Source organism: Phaseolus vulgaris, chromosome 3, assembly GCF_051622355.1.
Source record: "Phaseolus vulgaris cultivar YP4 chromosome 3, ASM5162235v1, whole genome shotgun sequence".
In the NCBI taxonomy this organism is placed as follows: Eukaryota; Viridiplantae; Streptophyta; class Magnoliopsida; order Fabales; family Fabaceae; genus Phaseolus; species Phaseolus vulgaris.
The window spans coordinates 2,314,679-2,335,800 of NC_143500.1; the positions used below are offsets into that span (position 1 = coordinate 2,314,679).

The 21,122-nt window shown below is 37.3% G+C and overlaps 4 protein-coding genes across 13 annotated transcripts; all 4 read right to left on the reverse strand.

Moving 5' to 3' along the window:
* Positions 1-474: 474 nt before the first annotated feature.
* On the reverse strand, positions 475-3,523 carry LOC137806054 (pentatricopeptide repeat-containing protein At2g13600). The gene has a single exon (XM_068605977.2). It carries the CDS (start codon positions 3,462-3,464, stop codon positions 777-779), a length of 2,688 nt encoding a protein of 895 aa, XP_068462078.2. The 5' UTR covers positions 3,465-3,523; the 3' UTR covers positions 475-776.
* Positions 3,524-5,179: 1,656 nt separating this feature from the next.
* LOC137806053 (uncharacterized) lies at positions 5,180-9,754 on the reverse strand. 2 transcript variants are annotated; one of them, XM_068605975.2, is made up of 4 exons: positions 8,888-9,754; positions 8,084-8,221; positions 6,853-7,092; positions 5,180-5,482 (listed from the first exon to the last, which is right to left on the reverse strand). In XM_068605975.2, the coding sequence occupies exons 1-4, from the start codon at positions 9,752-9,754 to the stop codon at positions 5,369-5,371; spliced, it is 1,359 nt and encodes a 452-aa protein (XP_068462076.1). In that variant the 3' UTR covers positions 5,180-5,368. The 2 variants fall into 2 exon arrangements, with proteins under 2 accessions (XP_068462076.1, XP_068462075.1); XM_068605974.2 differs by having other exon boundaries at positions 6,853-7,101.
* Positions 9,755-9,758: 4 nt separating this feature from the next.
* LOC150028616 (uncharacterized) lies at positions 9,759-15,438 on the reverse strand. 5 transcript variants are annotated; one of them, XM_090300426.1, is made up of 5 exons: positions 14,572-15,438; positions 13,768-13,905; positions 12,537-12,785; positions 10,103-10,173; positions 9,835-9,897 (listed from the first exon to the last, which is right to left on the reverse strand). In XM_090300426.1, the coding sequence occupies exons 1-4, from the start codon at positions 15,436-15,438 to the stop codon at positions 10,111-10,113; spliced, it is 1,317 nt and encodes a 438-aa protein (XP_090156552.1). In that variant the 3' UTR covers positions 9,835-9,897; positions 10,103-10,110. The 5 variants fall into 5 exon arrangements, with proteins under 5 accessions (XP_090156553.1, XP_090156552.1, XP_090156551.1 ...); XM_090300427.1 differs by lacking the exon at positions 10,103-10,173 and having other exon boundaries at positions 9,759-9,897; XM_090300425.1 differs by lacking the exons at positions 9,835-9,897; positions 10,103-10,173 and adding an exon at positions 10,489-11,678 and having other exon boundaries at positions 12,537-12,776.
* A 4-nt stretch (positions 15,439-15,442) lies between these two features.
* Positions 15,443-21,122, reverse strand: LOC150028617 (uncharacterized). Of its 5 annotated transcripts, XM_090300436.1 has the most exons (5): positions 20,256-21,122; positions 19,452-19,589; positions 18,221-18,469; positions 15,787-15,857; positions 15,443-15,581 (listed from the first exon to the last, which is right to left on the reverse strand). In XM_090300436.1, exons 1-4 carry the CDS (start codon positions 21,120-21,122, stop codon positions 15,795-15,797), a joined length of 1,317 nt encoding a protein of 438 aa, XP_090156562.1. In that variant the 3' UTR covers positions 15,443-15,581; positions 15,787-15,794. The 5 variants fall into 5 exon arrangements, with proteins under 5 accessions (XP_090156562.1, XP_090156563.1, XP_090156561.1 ...); XM_090300437.1 differs by lacking the exon at positions 15,787-15,857; XM_090300435.1 differs by lacking the exons at positions 15,443-15,581; positions 15,787-15,857 and adding an exon at positions 16,173-17,362 and having other exon boundaries at positions 18,221-18,460.

Below are 21,122 nucleotides of genomic sequence, written 5' to 3' on the forward strand. Positions count from 1 at the left end.
CACACCACTCCTATAGTAGCAACTACAACAATAAAAAAAAAATAATGATACATTGACAACCCATATTTTTTATACAATCACATTATAACCTCTAATATTATTATTTTAATATTTTTTTATATCATTTAATTACAAATTTATCCTTTATTATATATATTTATATCTAAAATTTATCCTTTATTATATATATTTATATCTAAAGTGGTATACAATTTTCAATTCAACATTTCCAAAAAAAAATGAGAAGAAAGGAAGGCTTGAACAGGGGTTTTATGGAGCATTCAACTTCTGGCCTACGATCAAATTTCTTGTCTGTACTTTCATTGGAATTGATGACTTGCCCTTTGTCCAGCGGGCAATGAGTGTAAATTGGGCGTACAGATATTGGGTTGGGTCAATCTATCATTATCAAACTCAAAACAACCAGCACACAGTAAAAGAGATTTGAACAAATAGAGACAAGACACCAATACATCAACTGAGAAAAAACACCACATTCAAAATATTGAAAGTTGCACCCTTTTGTACTAGCACATGGGATGTGTGATTCAACAATATGAAAAGAAAGTTTAATAGTTATAGAATTAGCTCCTTCTTGATTCAATCCTCAACTTCCAAACAGGATAAGTTAAGCAGCGTATATATTTCTGTTCTGTCAAATTGCTAGCAGTTATATGCAGAAGTGCTACTTAATAAAGATAAAAAGTTAACAATTTTGGTATAGTGAACAAACTCTTTTCAAATAATGGTATAGAAAAAGATAATGTGTACCTGAACTACCAAAAGTCTCCACAGGAGCAAAATCCATCCTTGAAATGATGAAATCGATATCGATCTCTCATTATAAGCTCCCTTGAGGTGACCAAAGACAACAACTTTATTACCAAGTGACAATCGTTGCAAACACGAAGATTCTTCATTACATGTATAGGCATCCAAGATGGCAAAGTAAGCAACCCAAAAGCAAAAGCAAGCTTTTCACTATGGTATTTTTTACTCCTATGAGCAGAAGAGCCAACACCAACATATCTTCCTGTATCTTCTACTTTCTTCATCATCTCCTCCAGTTTTATATAAATCTCCTTTATTTGTGGATGACTGGTGTCATCTACAGTGAACACATGTACCCCGTTATCAACCTCAATCCAGCTACAACCTGGACTCTTCCGAATTCCTTTCACTTTCATCAACTTTCTCATATCAGCAACATTTTCTAACTCCCCTAACTCTGCGTATATATTTGCTAGAAGGACATAACCTCCAGAATCTTCAACATTTAACTCCATCAACTTCTTCATGGCAGTTTCAGCTAGTCTTGAATCATGATGGATTCGGCATGCTCCTAGTAGAGCACTCCAAACAGTTGCATTTGGCTTAAAAGGCATTCCATCTATTAAATTCTTGGCCTGGTCTAGTAACCCTGCTCGACCAAGCAGATCTACCATACAAGCAAAGTGCTCATTTGTTGGAGAAATGCCAAACACTTGAGTCATGGAATCATAATAATGTTTTCCTTCCACTACAAGCCCCATGTGGCTGCACCCAGATAAAACAGCAACGTAGCTTATATGGTCAGGTTTGCACCCTGTTCTCAACATATCCTCAAATGTTTCAATTACTTTCTTGCCTATACCATTTTGTGCAAAGGCTGCCATCATGGCATTCCAGGATATCAGGCTTTTCACGTGTATTGAGTCAAAAACTTTCTGTGCTTCTTTGATTTGTCCACATCTTGAATACATAGTGACAATACTATTTGCGACTGTAACATCCGAACTGAGCCCAAACTTTATGGCATGAGATATGACTTGTGTCCCAAGTTTTACAGTTGCCAAGTCAGCACAAGCCCGGATAGAGGTTGCAAAAGTGACCCAATCCGGTTTGACTGCTTCCCTTCTCATCCAAACATACAATTTCATCCCTTCTTCTGTGAAGCCGTGCTGAAAATATGTGCTTAACATGGAATTCCAAGTTATGACGTTTCGCTCAGGCATAGTATCAAAACATTGGCGTGCCCCATCAATGTCTCTGTTCTGAGAGAATGCATTGATCATGGCCGTCCATGATATGGTATCTCTAAGTGGCATCAATGTAAATGCAAGGCTAGCTTTCTCAGTATCACCACACTTTGCATACATTGTAATGATTGCATTCCCTACAGGAACAAAGGATTCCATCCCACTTTTGATTGAATATCCATGAAGTAGCTCTCCAGGGGCAGCATAATTCTTACCCGAACAAACCCCAAGTACTGTGGCAAGAGTGAAATCATCCAACACCACAGAATCCAATCTCATTTGGTTAAATAGTGCCAAAGCATCTTGGCCAAGTCCAAACTGTGCCACACCAGCAATCAAACAAGTCCAAGAAACTTGATTACGTTCCCCTACACTGTCAAAAACACGCCTAGCCAGTCCTAAGCATCCACATTTGGCATACATGTCTATGAGACCACTTCCAAAAAATGCATCCAGGCTATGTTCCATTCGAAGAATTCGAGCATGCAAATGGGCACCCCATTGTAGATCAGAAATGCTGGCACATGCGCTGAGTACACTACCATAAGTCATGAAATTGGGTCTAAAACCTAGATTGCACATCTCCACGAACATACTAAGACAGCGTACTGCAAGGCCATGTTGAGAGAACACTGATATCAGTGTGTTCCATGAAACGTTGTCACGTTGAGGCATTTGGGTGAAAGCTCGGAGAGCTTCAAAGGGTCCATATAACTGAGAATATCCATAAATCATACTGTTCCAACAAAACAAACTCGGGCTTTCAATGTCAAGGAAAACAGCCTCAGCCAAACGGATTGCTCCACACTTAATATACATATCAACAAGGGAGTTCTGAATGCAAGTTTGGGCTCCCAAATGTAACTTGATGAGATGGGCGTGCAACTGAAGAGCCAACTGAGTGGAGGCAAGGCAAGCACAAGCCTTCATTGTACAAGTATAGGAAAAGGGGTCAAAGTTTTGAATTTCATGATCAGAGTCTCGAAGCATTGACTTAAAAGTTTTGATGCTATGAGCAGAGAAGCCGTTTTGACAATAACCAGATATCATTGTGGTCCAAGAAACAGAGTCTCTCATTCTTACAGGCATTTCATCGAACAAGTTCTCTGCTTCCTGCATCCGACCAGAATGGACGAGTGCATGGAGCATGGTGTTCCAGGTAAAGGTGTTGGCGTGAGTGGTTTGGCGAAAAACACGAAAAGCATCATCTAGCATGGCGCAGTTGGAGTACATGTGCAGTAGATTGTTGAGTAAGAAAAGGGAAGCGTCCAAGCCAGAGAGTATGAGTTGGCCATGAAGTTTGCGAGCAATGAGTGGGGATTTGAGGGAAGTCCCACACTGCTTGAAAGCATCGTAAAACTTCTGAGATAGTTGCATGTAAGACATTTGCTTTACCTGCTCCACAGTTGGAGCAATACAGTTATGATAATTCACCATCACTTTCATATCTTGTTTTTCTTCAAATCAAATTCAAATCTCAATCATTTCTTTCATCAACTAACAGTTTTGAAGACATTTTTTTTTATAAGTTGAAATTTATTGAAAATCTTAAAACTTATTGATCTAGTAAAATAAGTGTAAGCATTCTTATCATTCATCATTATGTTATCATCTAAAGAATATCAGCCACACCAAATTAAAATATTCAAATTGATTGAATCATTGGTTCATAGAGCATTAGAAAAATATAAACTGGATTAATTCAATTTAGTATTGGAATTTGATTTTAATTATTGAACTTATCTAATTTAATCGATTATTTATACTTTATACTTCATTTTCTATCGATATTAATTATTCATGATGCGAGATGTAGAAAGAAAGAGTTAAGTTGCTTTAAAGTATACAATATGTTAGGAATTCTTAGACTACATAATGGAAATAGGAAAAAAAAGAAAAAAAATGAATTTTGAGATGTATATTTTAGTTTAAGTTAATATAAAACATACTAAAGAATTTGTTATAGGAAGGGGAAATAGGGATTCTTTATCTCTGTTTTTATTTCCTATGAAGAGGTTAATCATGATGATGAATGAAGTTATGAAGAGAAATATATTCATCTCATAAATATTGGAAACAATATATTGATAATTGAAAGAAAAAAATGGAAAAAAAGACTATGGTTGTTAAAGCCATTTTGTAGCTATTTGATGTTGCATTGAAGTTAAAAGGGAATTTCTATATAAAAAAAAGATTAACTTATCAAAATTTATCAAGATTAGCATAATGAATCTGTTAATTAAGTTAATCTTAATTGGATGTATTAAACAAAACTCAATCTCTTCAACCCATTAACAACTTAAGTACAACTAGCTTACATCAATATTATTATTTCATCTAGACTACTTCTTCCTGCACCACCTCCATATATTCTTCTCTCACTTCCATGAATTTTTGTATTTTAAAAATGTTATTTTGTAATATTTTAGATTACATAATTCAAAAGTCTTTTTCTAAATTTATAATTAGTTTATGTAATTCAGAATTTTTTTTTCAAAAAATTTTAAATAAATACATTTATTTAAAAAATAAAAATCAATTTGAACATTTATTTCACTTATTTATATAAATAAATGTGTGATTAGTTTTCAGATTACATAATTCAGAAATCTTTTCTAATATGAGATTAACTTTCGGATTATGTAATCTGAAAGTCCTTTTCAAATTCATGATTAGTTTCCAAATTATATATTCCGAAAGTCTTTTCTGAATTTGAGAATAACTTCCATATTATATAATCCAGAATCTATATAATTTTTTTAAATTGCTTCCGAAGGATTATAGAGTGGCACAAAAAGGATAAAAAAGTATTTTTATGTTTAGTTTGGAATGACACAAAAAAATATGGAGGTGTAGGAAAAAGCAATCCTTCATCTACTTTACGGACAATAGTATAAAAAAATTATTATGTTTCACTTGAATATGTTTTTCGTATTATTGATTAAATATTCCACCATAACCTTCCAATTCAAAATAAAGGTTCATAGAATTCATCTAAAAAGTTTCTTTTAAGGCAATTTGACTGAACCATGTTGTATAGTAGTCGTTGTTTTTAGTTTATTTATTAATCAACAAAAGAGACTTTTTAGAAGCAAACAAACATGTTAACAATGCACAGAAATCTTTTCTATAAATGCATTCATGAAAGTGGCAAGTTACTCTGAGCTAAGTTTGTCACCATCTCATTTGATTCCTCCTTAATGTCACATGTCAGAATCTACTCGGAGTCAGTACAGGTATTATTTTTCCTCTTTATTGTTACATCGATGGAGAAAAGGTAGAAAGTGTGAACTAAGATGGGGTAGGTGCTGCACCATTTGCTCATAACTCATCCCATCATCATTGAATGCTCATAACTCATCTTTGGATGCTCCATCTCTTCCATGGTCATTGAATGATGCATATGCCTTGATTATTGATTCGTAGATTTCAATCCCTTTCAAGTATTCATCTTTGTGCAGAAACTGCATAAAGGAGGGGGGAAAATACTGGGGTCAAATTTGAATTTCAAACTAAACACAGTTATCAAAATCAGAGATTCTGGCAGAAACACATTAGTGCAATTCATACCCAAAAAGAAGAAAAAATGTCCATTCCTATGCCAGTGATCTGTGAGACAACCTCCCAAACAATGGTGGTTTTGTTATGAGTGCCCCATGTGGTACTTAAGATTTGAGGCTCTCACTCTAGAGTAATATTTTCGGTTAGATTCTAATTTTATGTCTAAGTACTGATAATTGATGTCTTCAATGTTTTCATTTGGGTGTTAGGCCTATACGTTTGTGAAAATTACACTAAGAAATAATTTTTTCTAATGAAAGCACACTCCCAAAAGTGCACTCAATCAAATTTAATGTGATTCAATCTACATCCACAAACATTCAAGAAAAATATTTTACTATTCAACATGCAATTGTTTTCAAGAGAAAATTGCAGACCCTGCCACACGATTTGACAAGAATAAAATTTGCATGAGAGGGTTTGCAATTTTACATCAGAATCAGAACACACAACTACCAAAGTCCACTATACACCAAAAAACTTATTAAGTTGTAACGTAAATACTCAAATCAACTCCCTATTTTTATAATAATTTATTTTCCCTGCTTCATATTACTCAATGTGCAATTTTAGTGAATACCCACTTGAGAACAGCATATGCTGGATTAAAACCAAATACATGATATGTGAGTGAAGTTGTCAAAGAGAGAAGTGAAAGCTGTTGTGGATGTCAGCATTTAAAGGGAGTGACAATGTTAGAAGTTTCACATAAAGTAGAATGAATAGTACTAGATATTAAGGCTCTCTCACCTAATGGACTAGTCTTTTGGATTAGGCTATCTTCGTGTCCTTAAATCCAAACAGTTTTCCGTAATAGCTTATCCCTCTATGATTCCCTCTATTCCAAAATAATAGTACTTTCAGATTTTAAGTTATTTACTCAACAATATTTCTACATATAATTAAGAGTAAGTAAAAAAGAATCACTTACATTAAAAAAAAAGTAGTTGAAAAGTTAAAGGGTAGTTTTGACTAAATTAGTATTAATTGAATTGAACCTGAAAAGACTATTGTTTTAGTAGAATCAAGCAGATATATATTCATTGACTCTTACACGTTTATTGTTACACTTTCTTTACCACAAACTATGCTCTGATCTGGCAGACAAGGGTTTGTAAGAGGCTAAAGTCAACCCAGGATGCAGGACTCTATAGCAAGCTTCAGTTCTAAATAACAAATCAGATATATGATTTTAAAGACAATCATAACTCTTATGCAAATAAGCTTACCGACAAAACAAGCAATTATGCATACAATAAATTAAAGGAATCACCTCATTATGGTCATGGAGTAGAACAGGAGTGTTTGCCATAGGTGAGAATCCAATTGCTGGTAATCCAAGTTCACGGAAGTAGCGTGAATCTGTAGCTGCAGGAAAGACCTCCGGCTTACCAAGTTTCCCACCAGCCAGTTCGACAGCATTTCCTAAAAGGTTCCACCAGGGATTGGAACTATCCGTTTCTGTGAGGAGTAGTTTCCCAGACTTATTGCGAGTGGATGCCTTCTGTTTGAACTGCCCAAGCTAATTAAAATTAGATGAAGAATCCATTAAGAGGGTCATCTAATCTGAAAATGAAGAAACCCTAATAATCATGTGGTATGCAAACGAGAATTTGAACCAAAGTGATCACCCATATCATCACATAAGACGACAACATGGCACTTTCCAACCAATATATATCCATTTCATAACCATCACCATAGCGACCTTAGTATTAGTAAAGGCAGGTCAATCTGGGATGTTAAAATTGAACAGCCATTTTAAATAATTTATAAATTCAATTCCAAAAGCCTAACCGAGATCAATCCCCATCCTCCAAACAAATACCTTAATGTCTTCACCCTTTGTTTGAGTACTATAACAATCTAAATTAAAAATTTATTAATTTCAACTCGTTTCATTTTATTTGTTTCTAGCACAAGCTTTACATTCCATATACACATGCAAGTATGATTCACGGTAAGCACCGTCAACAAACAATTGTGCTATTACAGTCATCTCAAACATCATCCGTACTCACATCCACAACCTATACATCTCAACAAATAAAACTAGGAATTGTCATATCAAATGTGTGACTAAATATATGTAGATGGTTCGTAGTAATCCAATCGTGGATGACATGATAGGTCCAACAAATTTTGTTAGGATACATTCTGATTCTATCTTATAAAGTAAATTTAAAGCTTAACTTAACCTAAAAAAATCCGTTTGCGAGTAGGAGTTTGCACTTATTTATATACTATAATTTAATAGTATCTTTATCTTTAGTCAATGTGCAATATCCAGCAAAATTAAACAAAAATTGCAGAAGGTGAAGGTCATTATCTAATATGTTCTAGTGTATAAGTTCTATCTAAATTAAACAACACAAGGTTTCTCTGAGTGCAAAATTCCAGTAGTGAAAAAGCCAAGCAGTGAATCAACTATAAGCAGGGTGCATTAAAACATATACAAGATGGAAGAAATATATAGAGCAAAGAGTGGATAATTAGCTAATTACAGCGAATGACATATTGCGGGATGAAGGTGCCCATTCTTCAGCAATGCGTCTCTCCAAGGATTCTGGATCAGCTGTAGGTGGCACCCGAATGTCAAATCCAGCTTCTGCTTCAGACGGCTGCAAATTCATGACAAAACCCTGGCAAAGCAAAAGGCGAATAGAATAGAATCATCAGAGACTCCCAGTCACTCAACCATGATGATGATGGTTCGTGAGGCATGTGAAATGTGTCAATTAAATTATAACCATGTTGAAGAAACACAGTCAAATGTAGTGTCGAATTCTGACAAAACAAGAGAAAACAAAATGCCGAGGAGTAGCAGCAGTAACATTGTGTATTACAGTAAGGTTTGTTTCATTTGTTAAAATTCCCATGGGTGTGGTGGAATTCTTTTGGGAATGAGACCTACCAACACAAAAAGGGAAATGGAAGCTGCATGATTGATCAATGGAAAGCACATGAATTTGACTTCACCGTGATGACCCACATGATTAGTTTGAAAAAGAGAGATGATTGATCAATGGAAAGCACATGAATTTGACTTCACCTTGATGACCCACATGATTAGTTTGAAAAAGAGAGATGATTTATCAATGGAAAGCACATGAATTTGACTTCACCTTGATGACCCACATGATTAGTTTGAAAAAGAGAGATGATTGATCAATGGAAAGCACATGAATTTGACTTCACCTTGATGACCCACATGATTAGTTTGAAAAAGAGAGAGATATTGGCAACATTTTTGTTGTCTTGAAGTGTATTTATTGTATGAGAAGAAGAGAAGGTGGTGGTTGACTTACAGTGGGAGATGGAGTTCCAGCCTTGAGAAACACCATGTTAACAGAAACAACATCGCCTTCAGCTTTCAACCCGGCCTTGATGAGGTCGAGCTGGGAGGCGCGGAACCTTCTGATAGATTCAATGCTCTTGAGGAGATTCTCCATGGCAGAGTTATCATAAAGCTTGGATCCATGGCCAGGAGCCCCAACGGCCTTGATGACCATCCACCAGGGGCTTCTCTCGGCGTAGAAGGCCCTGTAGTGTGCATCGGGGGAAGCCAGCCCTTCATCAAGCACCACGCCGACATTCATCCGTCGGAAGATCTCGGATTGGGCGAACTTCTCGGCGCCGTCATGGCCGCCGATTTCCTCGTCGGGGGAGAAGGCGAGGTAGAGAGAGCGGAGGGGGCGGAAGTTTCGGGCCTTGAGGCGGCGGAGGGCTTCGAGGTACTGCATGCCGACGCACTTCATGTCCTGAGAGCCGCGGGCGAAGATGCGGCCGTGGGAGTCGAGGTGGGCGCTGAAGGGGTGGTGGTCCCACTTGGCGTGCTCGGAGGGAACGACGTCGGTGTGGGAGTAGAGGAGGATGGAGGGAAGGTGGGGGTTTGTGCCCTCCCATTTGAGAAGAACCAGAGGCTTCCCTTCCACAAACTCTATGCTTTGGGATTCCAGGGAAAGCTCTTTCCCTTCCGATATCAGAAACTCTGCTGCTTCCTTGTAACCAGGGTTTGGTTGGGCAGTGTTGATTTTCAGGTATTGCTGGAATCTTGATATGATGCTGCTTTCTTCTGATTCTGACTCTGACTCTGATAATGCTTCCATCCCTTTTGCTGCTATCAAAACTGTGAGGAAGATGAACATGATGTTTCTGCAACTCCACAACTCCATCGCTGCTGCTCACTGTTTCTCTCTCACTCTCTCCACACTTTTAAATATTCACAACCATACGTTTATATAGAATTTTTTTATAGAAATTTTGGCATCATTTTACAACTTCAAATCTTAGCTATGGTGACATCTCCAACGATCATCTGCCATCAACATGTAACAAGATAACGTTTATATATAATTTATTTTCATATAAAATTTTCATGTTTATGTAGCTTATAACTTGACACATCTATGTATGACCCTCAAACAAAAACAATCTTCGGTCATTAAAATGTAACAAGATAAAGTTTATATATAATTTATTAACACAAACAATTTTGATTTAAGTGAGAGACCCTCCCTTACCTTGTCATCTAACCATGCATGTGTCTTACTGTTATTTCAATCCCTTTCAACTTTTCTTCTCTATGCAAAATCTGCATATGGTAGAAGCATTGGTCGATGGACAAACACTTGTGCAGTTTCAAGTAGAAAAATATCAAATGAACAAAAACTTTAACCAAAACATCCTTTTCAATGGAACGCATCTAAAAACTAACAGTTTTACAGATCTTTTCCTTATTACAAACATCACCTTTATCCAACTTATAAGATTTCATATTGCATTTGCACTCCAACACTCTAACTTTTTTCCTTTTAGTTTGATTAATTAGTTAATCTCAACACGTTTCATCTATTTTTGTCATTTGCTCTATTTCCATATCCACGTGACGGCAGAGATTGGAAAGAAATTAACAGTCAAGCAATTATAGTCATTGGACACATCCACACCCTTACACACCACATTGGTGCTCAAACCAATGACCAAAATAAAATTGAGCCAACTGACACAACAGTACTTACAGTGAATATATCTGCAGCAGACCAATCTCATTATCTTGTATCTTTTAATGAAGATACCAGTTACTGTGGCTACAAATTTTCACGAAAGTGAAAAACAAAAGATTGAATCAATATCCTCTATCATCTTTCTACATTTACTTTTTGAACAGTAGCAGGACAGAGGTATATACATTATTAGTCCAATAATTAATAACCACCACTGAAATCATTACCCGGTTTTTAATTAGTCAAAAATGAACTTCAAAACCACTAGAGCCACCCAAACATATCCAGTTGGTGAATGGGATAATAAGGTGCATTAAACACCGAATGTCAAGTAATTTGAATGAGATAAAGAACCAGTTCAGCCGTAACTGAAATCTTGTCTGACTAGCCTTCATCTCAGACAAGAAATCACAATTTTAGAGCAACATCTGGCTTCCTACATCTTAACCAATGTCTTTTTCCAACATGAATCCAGTGGAAATATAGGGAAATAATAATGAACCTCGAGTAAACTGGATATCTGACTTCTGAGTAATTATACCATCAGTCTGTGTTTCAATGGTGACAATAGTCATGAAACAGTTGCAGTAGTAAAGATAAAGAATCTGCGTATCTTGTGATACTGAAAGAATGGATGATAATGACATTACCAATAATCACCACAGGAACATGAGCCATCTTTAAAATGGTGGAATCTATTAATATCTCTAACAATAATTTCCCTTGAAACAATTTTACATACAAATTTGAAAAAGATGTGGCAGTCAACACAAATTCGTAGATTCTTCTTCACCCTTATAGGGGCACCAGGTGGCGTGGCAATCAATCCAAAGGCCACAGCAAGTTTCTCACTGTGGTGATATAAGAGCTTCTCCTTTTCACTTCTGTTCACATTATGTATATCAATCTCTACAACGGGACTGTATCCAGCCTTACTTAGAAGGTTACCCAACTGATCCAATTTAGCATATATTTCATCACTTCTAGAATGACTTCTGTCTCCAACTATGAAAGTGTATACCTTGTCTTTGATCTCAATCCAACTCATTCCAGGCTCCTTCTTCACCTTGCTGTCTTTCATTAGCTTTCGAACCTTAGCAACAATTTTACATCAGAATCAGAACACACAACTACCAAAGTCCACTATACACCAAAAAACTTATTAAGTTGTAACGTAAATACTCAAATCAACTCCCTATTTTTATAATAATTTATTTTCCCTGCTTCATATTACTCAATGTGCAATTTTAGTGAATACCCACTTGAGAACAGCATATGCTGGATTAAAACCAAATACATGATATGTGAGTGAAGTTGTCAAAGAGAGAAGTGAAAGCTGTTGTGGATGTCAGCATTTAAAGGGAGTGACAATGTTAGAAGTTTCACATAAAGTAGAATGAATAGTACTAGATATTAAGGCTCTCTCACCTAATGGACTAGTCTTTTGGATTAGGCTATCTTCGTGTCCTTAAATCCAAACAGTTTTCCGTAATAGCTTATCCCTCTATGATTCCCTCTATTCCAAAATAATAGTACTTTCAGATTTTAAGTTATTTACTCAACAATATTTCTACATATAATTAAGAGTAAGTAAAAAAGAATCACTTACATTAAAAAAAAAGTAGTTGAAAAGTTAAAGGGTAGTTTTGACTAAATTAGTATTAATTGAATTGAACCTGAAAAGACTATTGTTTTAGTAGAATCAAGCAGATATATATTCATTGACTCTTACACGTTTATTGTTACACTTTCTTTACCACAAACTATGCTCTGATCTGGCAGACAAGGGTTTGTAAGAGGCTAAAGTCAACCCAGGATGCAGGACTCTATAGCAAGCTTCAGTTCTAAATAACAAATCAGATATATGATTTTAAAGACAATCATAACTCTTATGCAAATAAGCTTACCGACAAAACAAGCAATTATGCATACAATAAATTAAAGGAATCACCTCATTATGGTCATGGAGTAGAACAGGAGTGTTTGCCATAGGTGAGAATCCAATTGCTGGTAATCCAAGTTCACGGAAGTAGCGTGAATCTGTAGCTGCAGGAAAGACCTCCGGCTTACCAAGTTTCCCACCAGCCAGTTCGACAGCATTTCCTAAAAGGTTCCACCAGGGATTGGAACTATCCGTTTCTGTGAGGAGTAGTTTCCCAGACTTATTGCGAGTGGATGCCTTCTGTTTGAACTGCCCAAGCTAATTAAAATTAGATGAAGAATCCATTAAGAGGGTCATCTAATCTGAAAATGAAGAAACCCTAATAATCATGTGGTATGCAAACGAGAATTTGAACCAAAGTGATCACCCATATCATCACATAAGACGACAACATGGCACTTTCCAACCAATATATATCCATTTCATAACCATCACCATAGCGACCTTAGTATTAGTAAAGGCAGGTCAATCTGGGATGTTAAAATTGAACAGCCATTTTAAATAATTTATAAATTCAATTCCAAAAGCCTAACCGAGATCAATCCCCATCCTCCAAACAAATACCTTAATGTCTTCACCCTTTGTTTGAGTACTATAACAATCTAAATTAAAAATTTATTAATTTCAACTCGTTTCATTTTATTTGTTTCTAGCACAAGCTTTACATTCCATATACACATGCAAGTATGATTCACGGTAAGCACCGTCAACAAACAATTGTGCTATTACAGTCATCTCAAACATCATCCGTACTCACATCCACAACCTATACATCTCAACAAATAAAACTAGGAATTGTCATATCAAATGTGTGACTAAATATATGTAGATGGTTCGTAGTAATCCAATCGTGGATGACATGATAGGTCCAACAAATTTTGTTAGGATACATTCTGATTCTATCTTATAAAGTAAATTTAAAGCTTAACTTAACCTAAAAAAATCCGTTTGCGAGTAGGAGTTTGCACTTATTTATATACTATAATTTAATAGTATCTTTATCTTTAGTCAATGTGCAATATCCAGCAAAATTAAACAAAAATTGCAGAAGGTGAAGGTCATTATCTAATATGTTCTAGTGTATAAGTTCTATCTAAATTAAACAACACAAGGTTTCTCTGAGTGCAAAATTCCAGTAGTGAAAAAGCCAAGCAGTGAATCAACTATAAGCAGGGTGCATTAAAACATATACAAGATGGAAGAAATATATAGAGCAAAGAGTGGATAATTAGCTAATTACAGCGAATGACATATTGCGGGATGAAGGTGCCCATTCTTCAGCAATGCGTCTCTCCAAGGATTCTGGATCAGCTGTAGGTGGCACCCGAATGTCAAATCCAGCTTCTGCTTCAGACGGCTGCAAATTCATGACAAAACCCTGGCAAAGCAAAAGGCGAATAGAATAGAATCATCAGAGACTCCCAGTCACTCAACCATGATGATGATGGTTCGTGAGGCATGTGAAATGTGTCAATTAAATTATAACCATGTTGAAGAAACACAGTCAAATGTAGTGTCGAATTCTGACAAAACAAGAGAAAACAAAATGCCGAGGAGTAGCAGCAGTAACATTGTGTATTACAGTAAGGTTTGTTTCATTTGTTAAAATTCCCATGGGTGTGGTGGAATTCTTTTGGGAATGAGACCTACCAACACAAAAAGGGAAATGGAAGCTGCATGATTGATCAATGGAAAGCACATGAATTTGACTTCACCGTGATGACCCACATGATTAGTTTGAAAAAGAGAGATGATTGATCAATGGAAAGCACATGAATTTGACTTCACCTTGATGACCCACATGATTAGTTTGAAAAAGAGAGATGATTTATCAATGGAAAGCACATGAATTTGACTTCACCTTGATGACCCACATGATTAGTTTGAAAAAGAGAGATGATTGATCAATGGAAAGCACATGAATTTGACTTCACCTTGATGACCCACATGATTAGTTTGAAAAAGAGAGAGATATTGGCAACATTTTTGTTGTCTTGAAGTGTATTTATTGTATGAGAAGAAGAGAAGGTGGTGGTTGACTTACAGTGGGAGATGGAGTTCCAGCCTTGAGAAACACCATGTTAACAGAAACAACATCGCCTTCAGCTTTCAACCCGGCCTTGATGAGGTCGAGCTGGGAGGCGCGGAACCTTCTGATAGATTCAATGCTCTTGAGGAGATTCTCCATGGCAGAGTTATCATAAAGCTTGGATCCATGGCCAGGAGCCCCAACGGCCTTGATGACCATCCACCAGGGGCTTCTCTCGGCGTAGAAGGCCCTGTAGTGTGCATCGGGGGAAGCCAGCCCTTCATCAAGCACCACGCCGACATTCATCCGTCGGAAGATCTCGGATTGGGCGAACTTCTCGGCGCCGTCATGGCCGCCGATTTCCTCGTCGGGGGAGAAGGCGAGGTAGAGAGAGCGGAGGGGGCGGAAGTTTCGGGCCTTGAGGCGGCGGAGGGCTTCGAGGTACTGCATGCCGACGCACTTCATGTCCTGAGAGCCGCGGGCGAAGATGCGGCCGTGGGAGTCGAGGTGGGCGCTGAAGGGGTGGTGGTCCCACTTGGCGTGCTCGGAGGGAACGACGTCGGTGTGGGAGTAGAGGAGGATGGAGGGAAGGTGGGGGTTTGTGCCCTCCCATTTGAGAAGAACCAGAGGCTTCCCTTCCACAAACTCTATGCTTTGGGATTCCAGGGAAAGCTCTTTCCCTTCCGATATCAGAAACTCTGCTGCTTCCTTGTAACCAGGGTTTGGTTGGGCAGTGTTGATTTTCAGGTATTGCTGGAATCTTGATATGATGCTGCTTTCTTCTGATTCTGACTCTGACTCTGATAATGCTTCCATCCCTTTTGCTGCTATCAAAACTGTGAGGAAGATGAACATGATGTTTCTGCAACTCCACAACTCCATCGCTGCTGCTCACTGTTTCTCTCTCACTCTCTCCACACTTTTAAATATTCACAACCATACGTTTATATAGAATTTTTTTATAGAAATTTTGGCATCATTTTACAACTTCAAATCTTAGCTATGGTGACATCTCCAACGATCATCTGCCATCAACATGTAACAAGATAACGTTTATATATAATTTATTTTCATATAAAATTTTCATGTTTATGTAGCTTATAACTTGACACATCTATGTATGACCCTCAAACAAAAACAATCTTCGGTCATTAAAATGTAACAAGATAAAGTTTATATATAATTTATTAACACAAACAATTTTGATTTAAGTGAGAGACCCTCCCTTACCTTGTCATCTAACCATGCATGTGTCTTACTGTTATTTCAATCCCTTTCAACTTTTCTTCTCTATGCAAAATCTGCATATGGTAGAAGCATTGGTCGATGGACAAACACTTGTGCAGTTTCAAGTAGAAAAATATCAAATGAACAAAAACTTTAACCAAAACATCCTTTTCAATGGAACGCATCTAAAAACTAACAGTTTTACAGATCTTTTCCTTATTACAAACATCACCTTTATCCAACTTATAAGATTTCATATTGCATTTGCACTCCAACACTCTAACTTTTTTCCTTTTAGTTTGATTAATTAGTTAATCTCAACACGTTTCATCTATTTTTGTCATTTGCTCTATTTCCATATCCACGTGACGGCAGAGATTGGAAAGAAATTAACAGTCAAGCAATTATAGTCATTGGACACATCCACACCCTTACACACCACATTGGTGCTCAAACCAATGACCAAAATAAAATTGAGCCAACTGACACAACAGTACTTACAGTGAATATATCTGCAGCAGACCAATCTCATTATCTTGTATCTTTTAATGAAGATACCAGTTACTGTGGCTACAAATTTTCACGAAAGTGAAAAACAAAAGATTGAATCAATATCCTCTATCATCTTTCTACATTTACTTTTTGAACAGTAGCAGGACAGAGGTATATACATTATTAGTCCAATAATTAATAACCACCACTGAAATCATTACCCGGTTTTTAATTAGTCAAAAATGAACTTCAAAACCACTAGAGCCACCCAAACATATCCAGTTGGTGAATGGGATAATAAGGTGCATTAAACACCGAATGTCAAGTAATTTGAATGAGATAAAGAACCAGTTCAGCCGTAACTGAAATCTTGTCTGACTAGCCTTCATCTCAGACAAGAAATCACAATTTTAGAGCAACATCTGGCTTCCTACATCTTAACCAATGTCTTTTTCCAACATGAATCCAGTGGAAATATAGGGAAATAATAATGAACCTCGAGTAAACTGGATATCTGACTTCTGAGTAATTATACCATCAGTCTGTGTTTCAATGGTGACAATAGTCATGAAACAGTTGCAGTAGTAAAGATAAAGAATCTGCGTATCTTGTGATACTGAAAGAATGGATGATAATGACATTACCAATAATCACCACAGGAACATGAGCCATCTTTAAAATGGTGGAATCTATTAATATCTCTAACAATAATTTCCCTTGAAACAATTTTACATACAAATTTGAAAAAGATGTGGCAGTCAACACAAATTCGTAGATTCTTCTTCACCCTTATAGGGGCACCAGGTGGCGTGGCAATCAATCCAAAGGCCACAGCAAGTTTCTCACTGTGGTGATATAAGAGCTTCTCCTTTTCACTTCTGTTCACATTATGTATATCAATCTCTACAACGGGACTGTATCCAGCCTTACTTAGAAGGTTACCCAACTGATCCAATTTAGCATATATTTCATCACTTCTAGAATGACTTCTGTCTCCAACTATGAAAGTGTATACCTTGTCTTTGATCTCAATCCAACTCATTCCAGGCTCCTTCTTCACCTTGCTGTCTTTCATTAGCTTTCGAACCTTAGCAACAATTTTACATCAGAATCAGAACACACAACTACCAAAGTCCACTATACACCAAAAAACTTATTAAGTTGTAACGTAAATACTCAAATCAACTCCCTATTTTTATAATAATTTATTTTCCCTGCTTCATATTACTCAATGTGCAATTTTAGTGAATACCCACTTGAGAACAGCATATGCTGGATTAAAACCAAATACATGATATGTGAGTGAAGTTGTCAAAGAGAGAAGTGAAAGCTGTTGTGGATGTCAGCATTTAAAGGGAGTGACAATGTTAGAAGTTTCACATAAAGTAGAATGAATAGTACTAGATATTAAGGCTCTCTCACCTAATGGACTAGTCTTTTGGATTAGGCTATCTTCGTGTCCTTAAATCCAAACAGTTTTCCGTAATAGCTTATCCCTCTATGATTCCCTCTATTCCAAAATAATAGTACTTTCAGATTTTAAGTTATTTACTCAACAATATTTCTACATATAATTAAGAGTAAGTAAAAAAGAATCACTTACATTAAAAAAAAAGTAGTTGAAAAGTTAAAGGGTAGTTTTGACTAAATTAGTATTAATTGAATTGAACCTGAAAAGACTATTGTTTTAGTAGAATCAAGCAGATATATATTCATTGACTCTTACACGTTTATTGTTACACTTTCTTTACCACAAACTATGCTCTGATCTGGCAGACAAGGGTTTGTAAGAGGCTAAAGTCAACCCAGGATGCAGGACTCTATAGCAAGCTTCAGTTCTAAATAACAAATCAGATATATGATTTTAAAGACAATCATAACTCTTATGCAAATAAGCTTACCGACAAAACAAGCAATTATGCATACAATAAATTAAAGGAATCACCTCATTATGGTCATGGAGTAGAACAGGAGTGTTTGCCATAGGTGAGAATCCAATTGCTGGTAATCCAAGTTCACGGAAGTAGCGTGAATCTGTAGCTGCAGGAAAGACCTCCGGCTTACCAAGTTTCCCACCAGCCAGTTCGACAGCATTTCCTAAAAGGTTCCACCAGGGATTGGAACTATCCGTTTCTGTGAGGAGTAGTTTCCCAGACTTATTGCGAGTGGATGCCTTCTGTTTGAACTGCCCAAGCTAATTAAAATTAGATGAAGAATCCATTAAGAGGGTCATCTAATCTGAAAATGAAGAAACCCTAATAATCATGTGGTATGCAAACGAGAATTTGAACCAAAGTGATCACCCATATCATCACATAAGACGACAACATGGCACTTTCCAACCAATATATATCCATTTCATAACCATCACCATAGCGACCTTAGTATTAGTAAAGGCAGGTCAATCTGGGATGTTAAAATTGAACAGCCATTTTAAATAATTTATAAATTCAATTCCAAAAGCCTAACCGAGATCAATCCCCATCCTCCAAACAAATACCTTAATGTCTTCACCCTTTGTTTGAGTACTATAACAATCTAAATTAAAAATTTATTAATTTCAACTCGTTTCATTTTATTTGTTTCTAGCACAAGCTTTACATTCCATATACACATGCAAGTATGATTCACGGTAAGCACCGTCAACAAACAATTGTGCTATTACAGTCATCTCAAACATCATCCGTACTCACATCCACAACCTATACATCTCAACAAATAAAACTAGGAATTGTCATATCAAATGTGTGACTAAATATATGTAGATGGTTCGTAGTAATCCAATCGTGGATGACATGATAGGTCCAACAAATTTTGTTAGGATACATTCTGATTCTATCTTATAAAGTAAATTTAAAGCTTAACTTAACCTAAAAAAATCCGTTTGCGAGTAGGAGTTTGCACTTATTTATATACTATAATTTAATAGTATCTTTATCTTTAGTCAATGTGCAATATCCAGCAAAATTAAACAAAAATTGCAGAAGGTGAAGGTCATTATCTAATATGTTCTAGTGTATAAGTTCTATCTAAATTAAACAACACAAGGTTTCTCTGAGTGCAAAATTCCAGTAGTGAAAAAGCCAAGCAGTGAATCAACTATAAGCAGGGTGCATTAAAACATATACAAGATGGAAGAAATATATAGAGCAAAGAGTGGATAATTAGCTAATTACAGCGAATGACATATTGCGGGATGAAGGTGCCCATTCTTCAGCAATGCGTCTCTCCAAGGATTCTGGATCAGCTGTAGGTGGCACCCGAATGTCAAATCCAGCTTCTGCTTCAGACGGCTGCAAATTCATGACAAAACCCTGGCAAAGCAAAAGGCGAATAGAATAGAATCATCAGAGACTCCCAGTCACTCAACCATGATGATGATGGTTCGTGAGGCATGTGAAATGTGTCAATTAAATTATAACCATGTTGAAGAAACACAGTCAAATGTAGTGTCGAATTCTGACAAAACAAGAGAAAACAAAATGCCGAGGAGTAGCAGCAGTAACATTGTGTATTACAGTAAGGTTTGTTTCATTTGTTAAAATTCCCATGGGTGTGGTGGAATTCTTTTGGGAATGAGACCTACCAACACAAAAAGGGAAATGGAAGCTGCATGATTGATCAATGGAAAGCACATGAATTTGACTTCACCGTGATGACCCACATGATTAGTTTGAAAAAGAGAGATGATTGATCAATGGAAAGCACATGAATTTGACTTCACCTTGATGACCCACATGATTAGTTTGAAAAAGAGAGATGATTTATCAATGGAAAGCACATGAATTTGACTTCACCTTGATGACCCACATGATTAGTTTGAAAAAGAGAGATGATTGATCAATGGAAAGCACATGAATTTGACTTCACCTTGATGACCCACATGATTAGTTTGAAAAAGAGAGAGATATTGGCAACATTTTTGTTGTCTTGAAGTGTATTTATTGTATGAGAAGAAGAGAAGGTGGTGGTTGACTTACAGTGGGAGATGGAGTTCCAGCCTTGAGAAACACCATGTTAACAGAAACAACATCGCCTTCAGCTTTCAACCCGGCCTTGATGAGGTCGAGCTGGGAGGCGCGGAACCTTCTGATAGATTCAATGCTCTTGAGGAGATTCTCCATGGCAGAGTTATCATAAAGCTTGGATCCATGGCCAGGAGCCCCAACGGCCTTGATGACCATCCACCAGGGGCTTCTCTCGGCGTAGAAGGCCCTGTAGTGTGCATCGGGGGAAGCCAGCCCTTCATCAAGCACCACGCCGACATTCATCCGTCGGAAGATCTCGGATTGGGCGAACTTCTCGGCGCCGTCATGGCCGCCGATTTCCTCGTCGGGGGAGAAGGCGAGGTAGAGAGAGCGGAGGGGGCGGAAGTTTCGGGCCTTGAGGCGGCGGAGGGCTTCGAGGTACTGCATGCCGACGCACTTCATGTCCTGAGAGCCGCGGGCGAAGATGCGGCCGTGGGAGTCGAGGTGGGCGCTGAAGGGGTGGTGGTCCCACTTGGCGTGCTCGGAGGGAACGACGTCGGTGTGGGAGTAGAGGAGGATGGAGGGAAGGTGGGGGTTTGTGCCCTCCCATTTGAGAAGAACCAGAGGCTTCCCTTCCACAAACTCTATGCTTTGGGATTCCAGGGAAAGCTCTTTCCCTTCCGATATCAGAAACTCTGCTGCTTCCTTGTAACCAGGGTTTGGTTGGGCAGTGTTGATTTTCAGGTATTGCTGGAATCTTGATATGATGCTGCTTTCTTCTGATTCTGACTCTGACTCTGATAATGCTTCCATCCCTTTTGCTGCTATCAAAACTGTGAGGAAGATGAACATGATGTTTCTGCAACTCCACAACTCCAT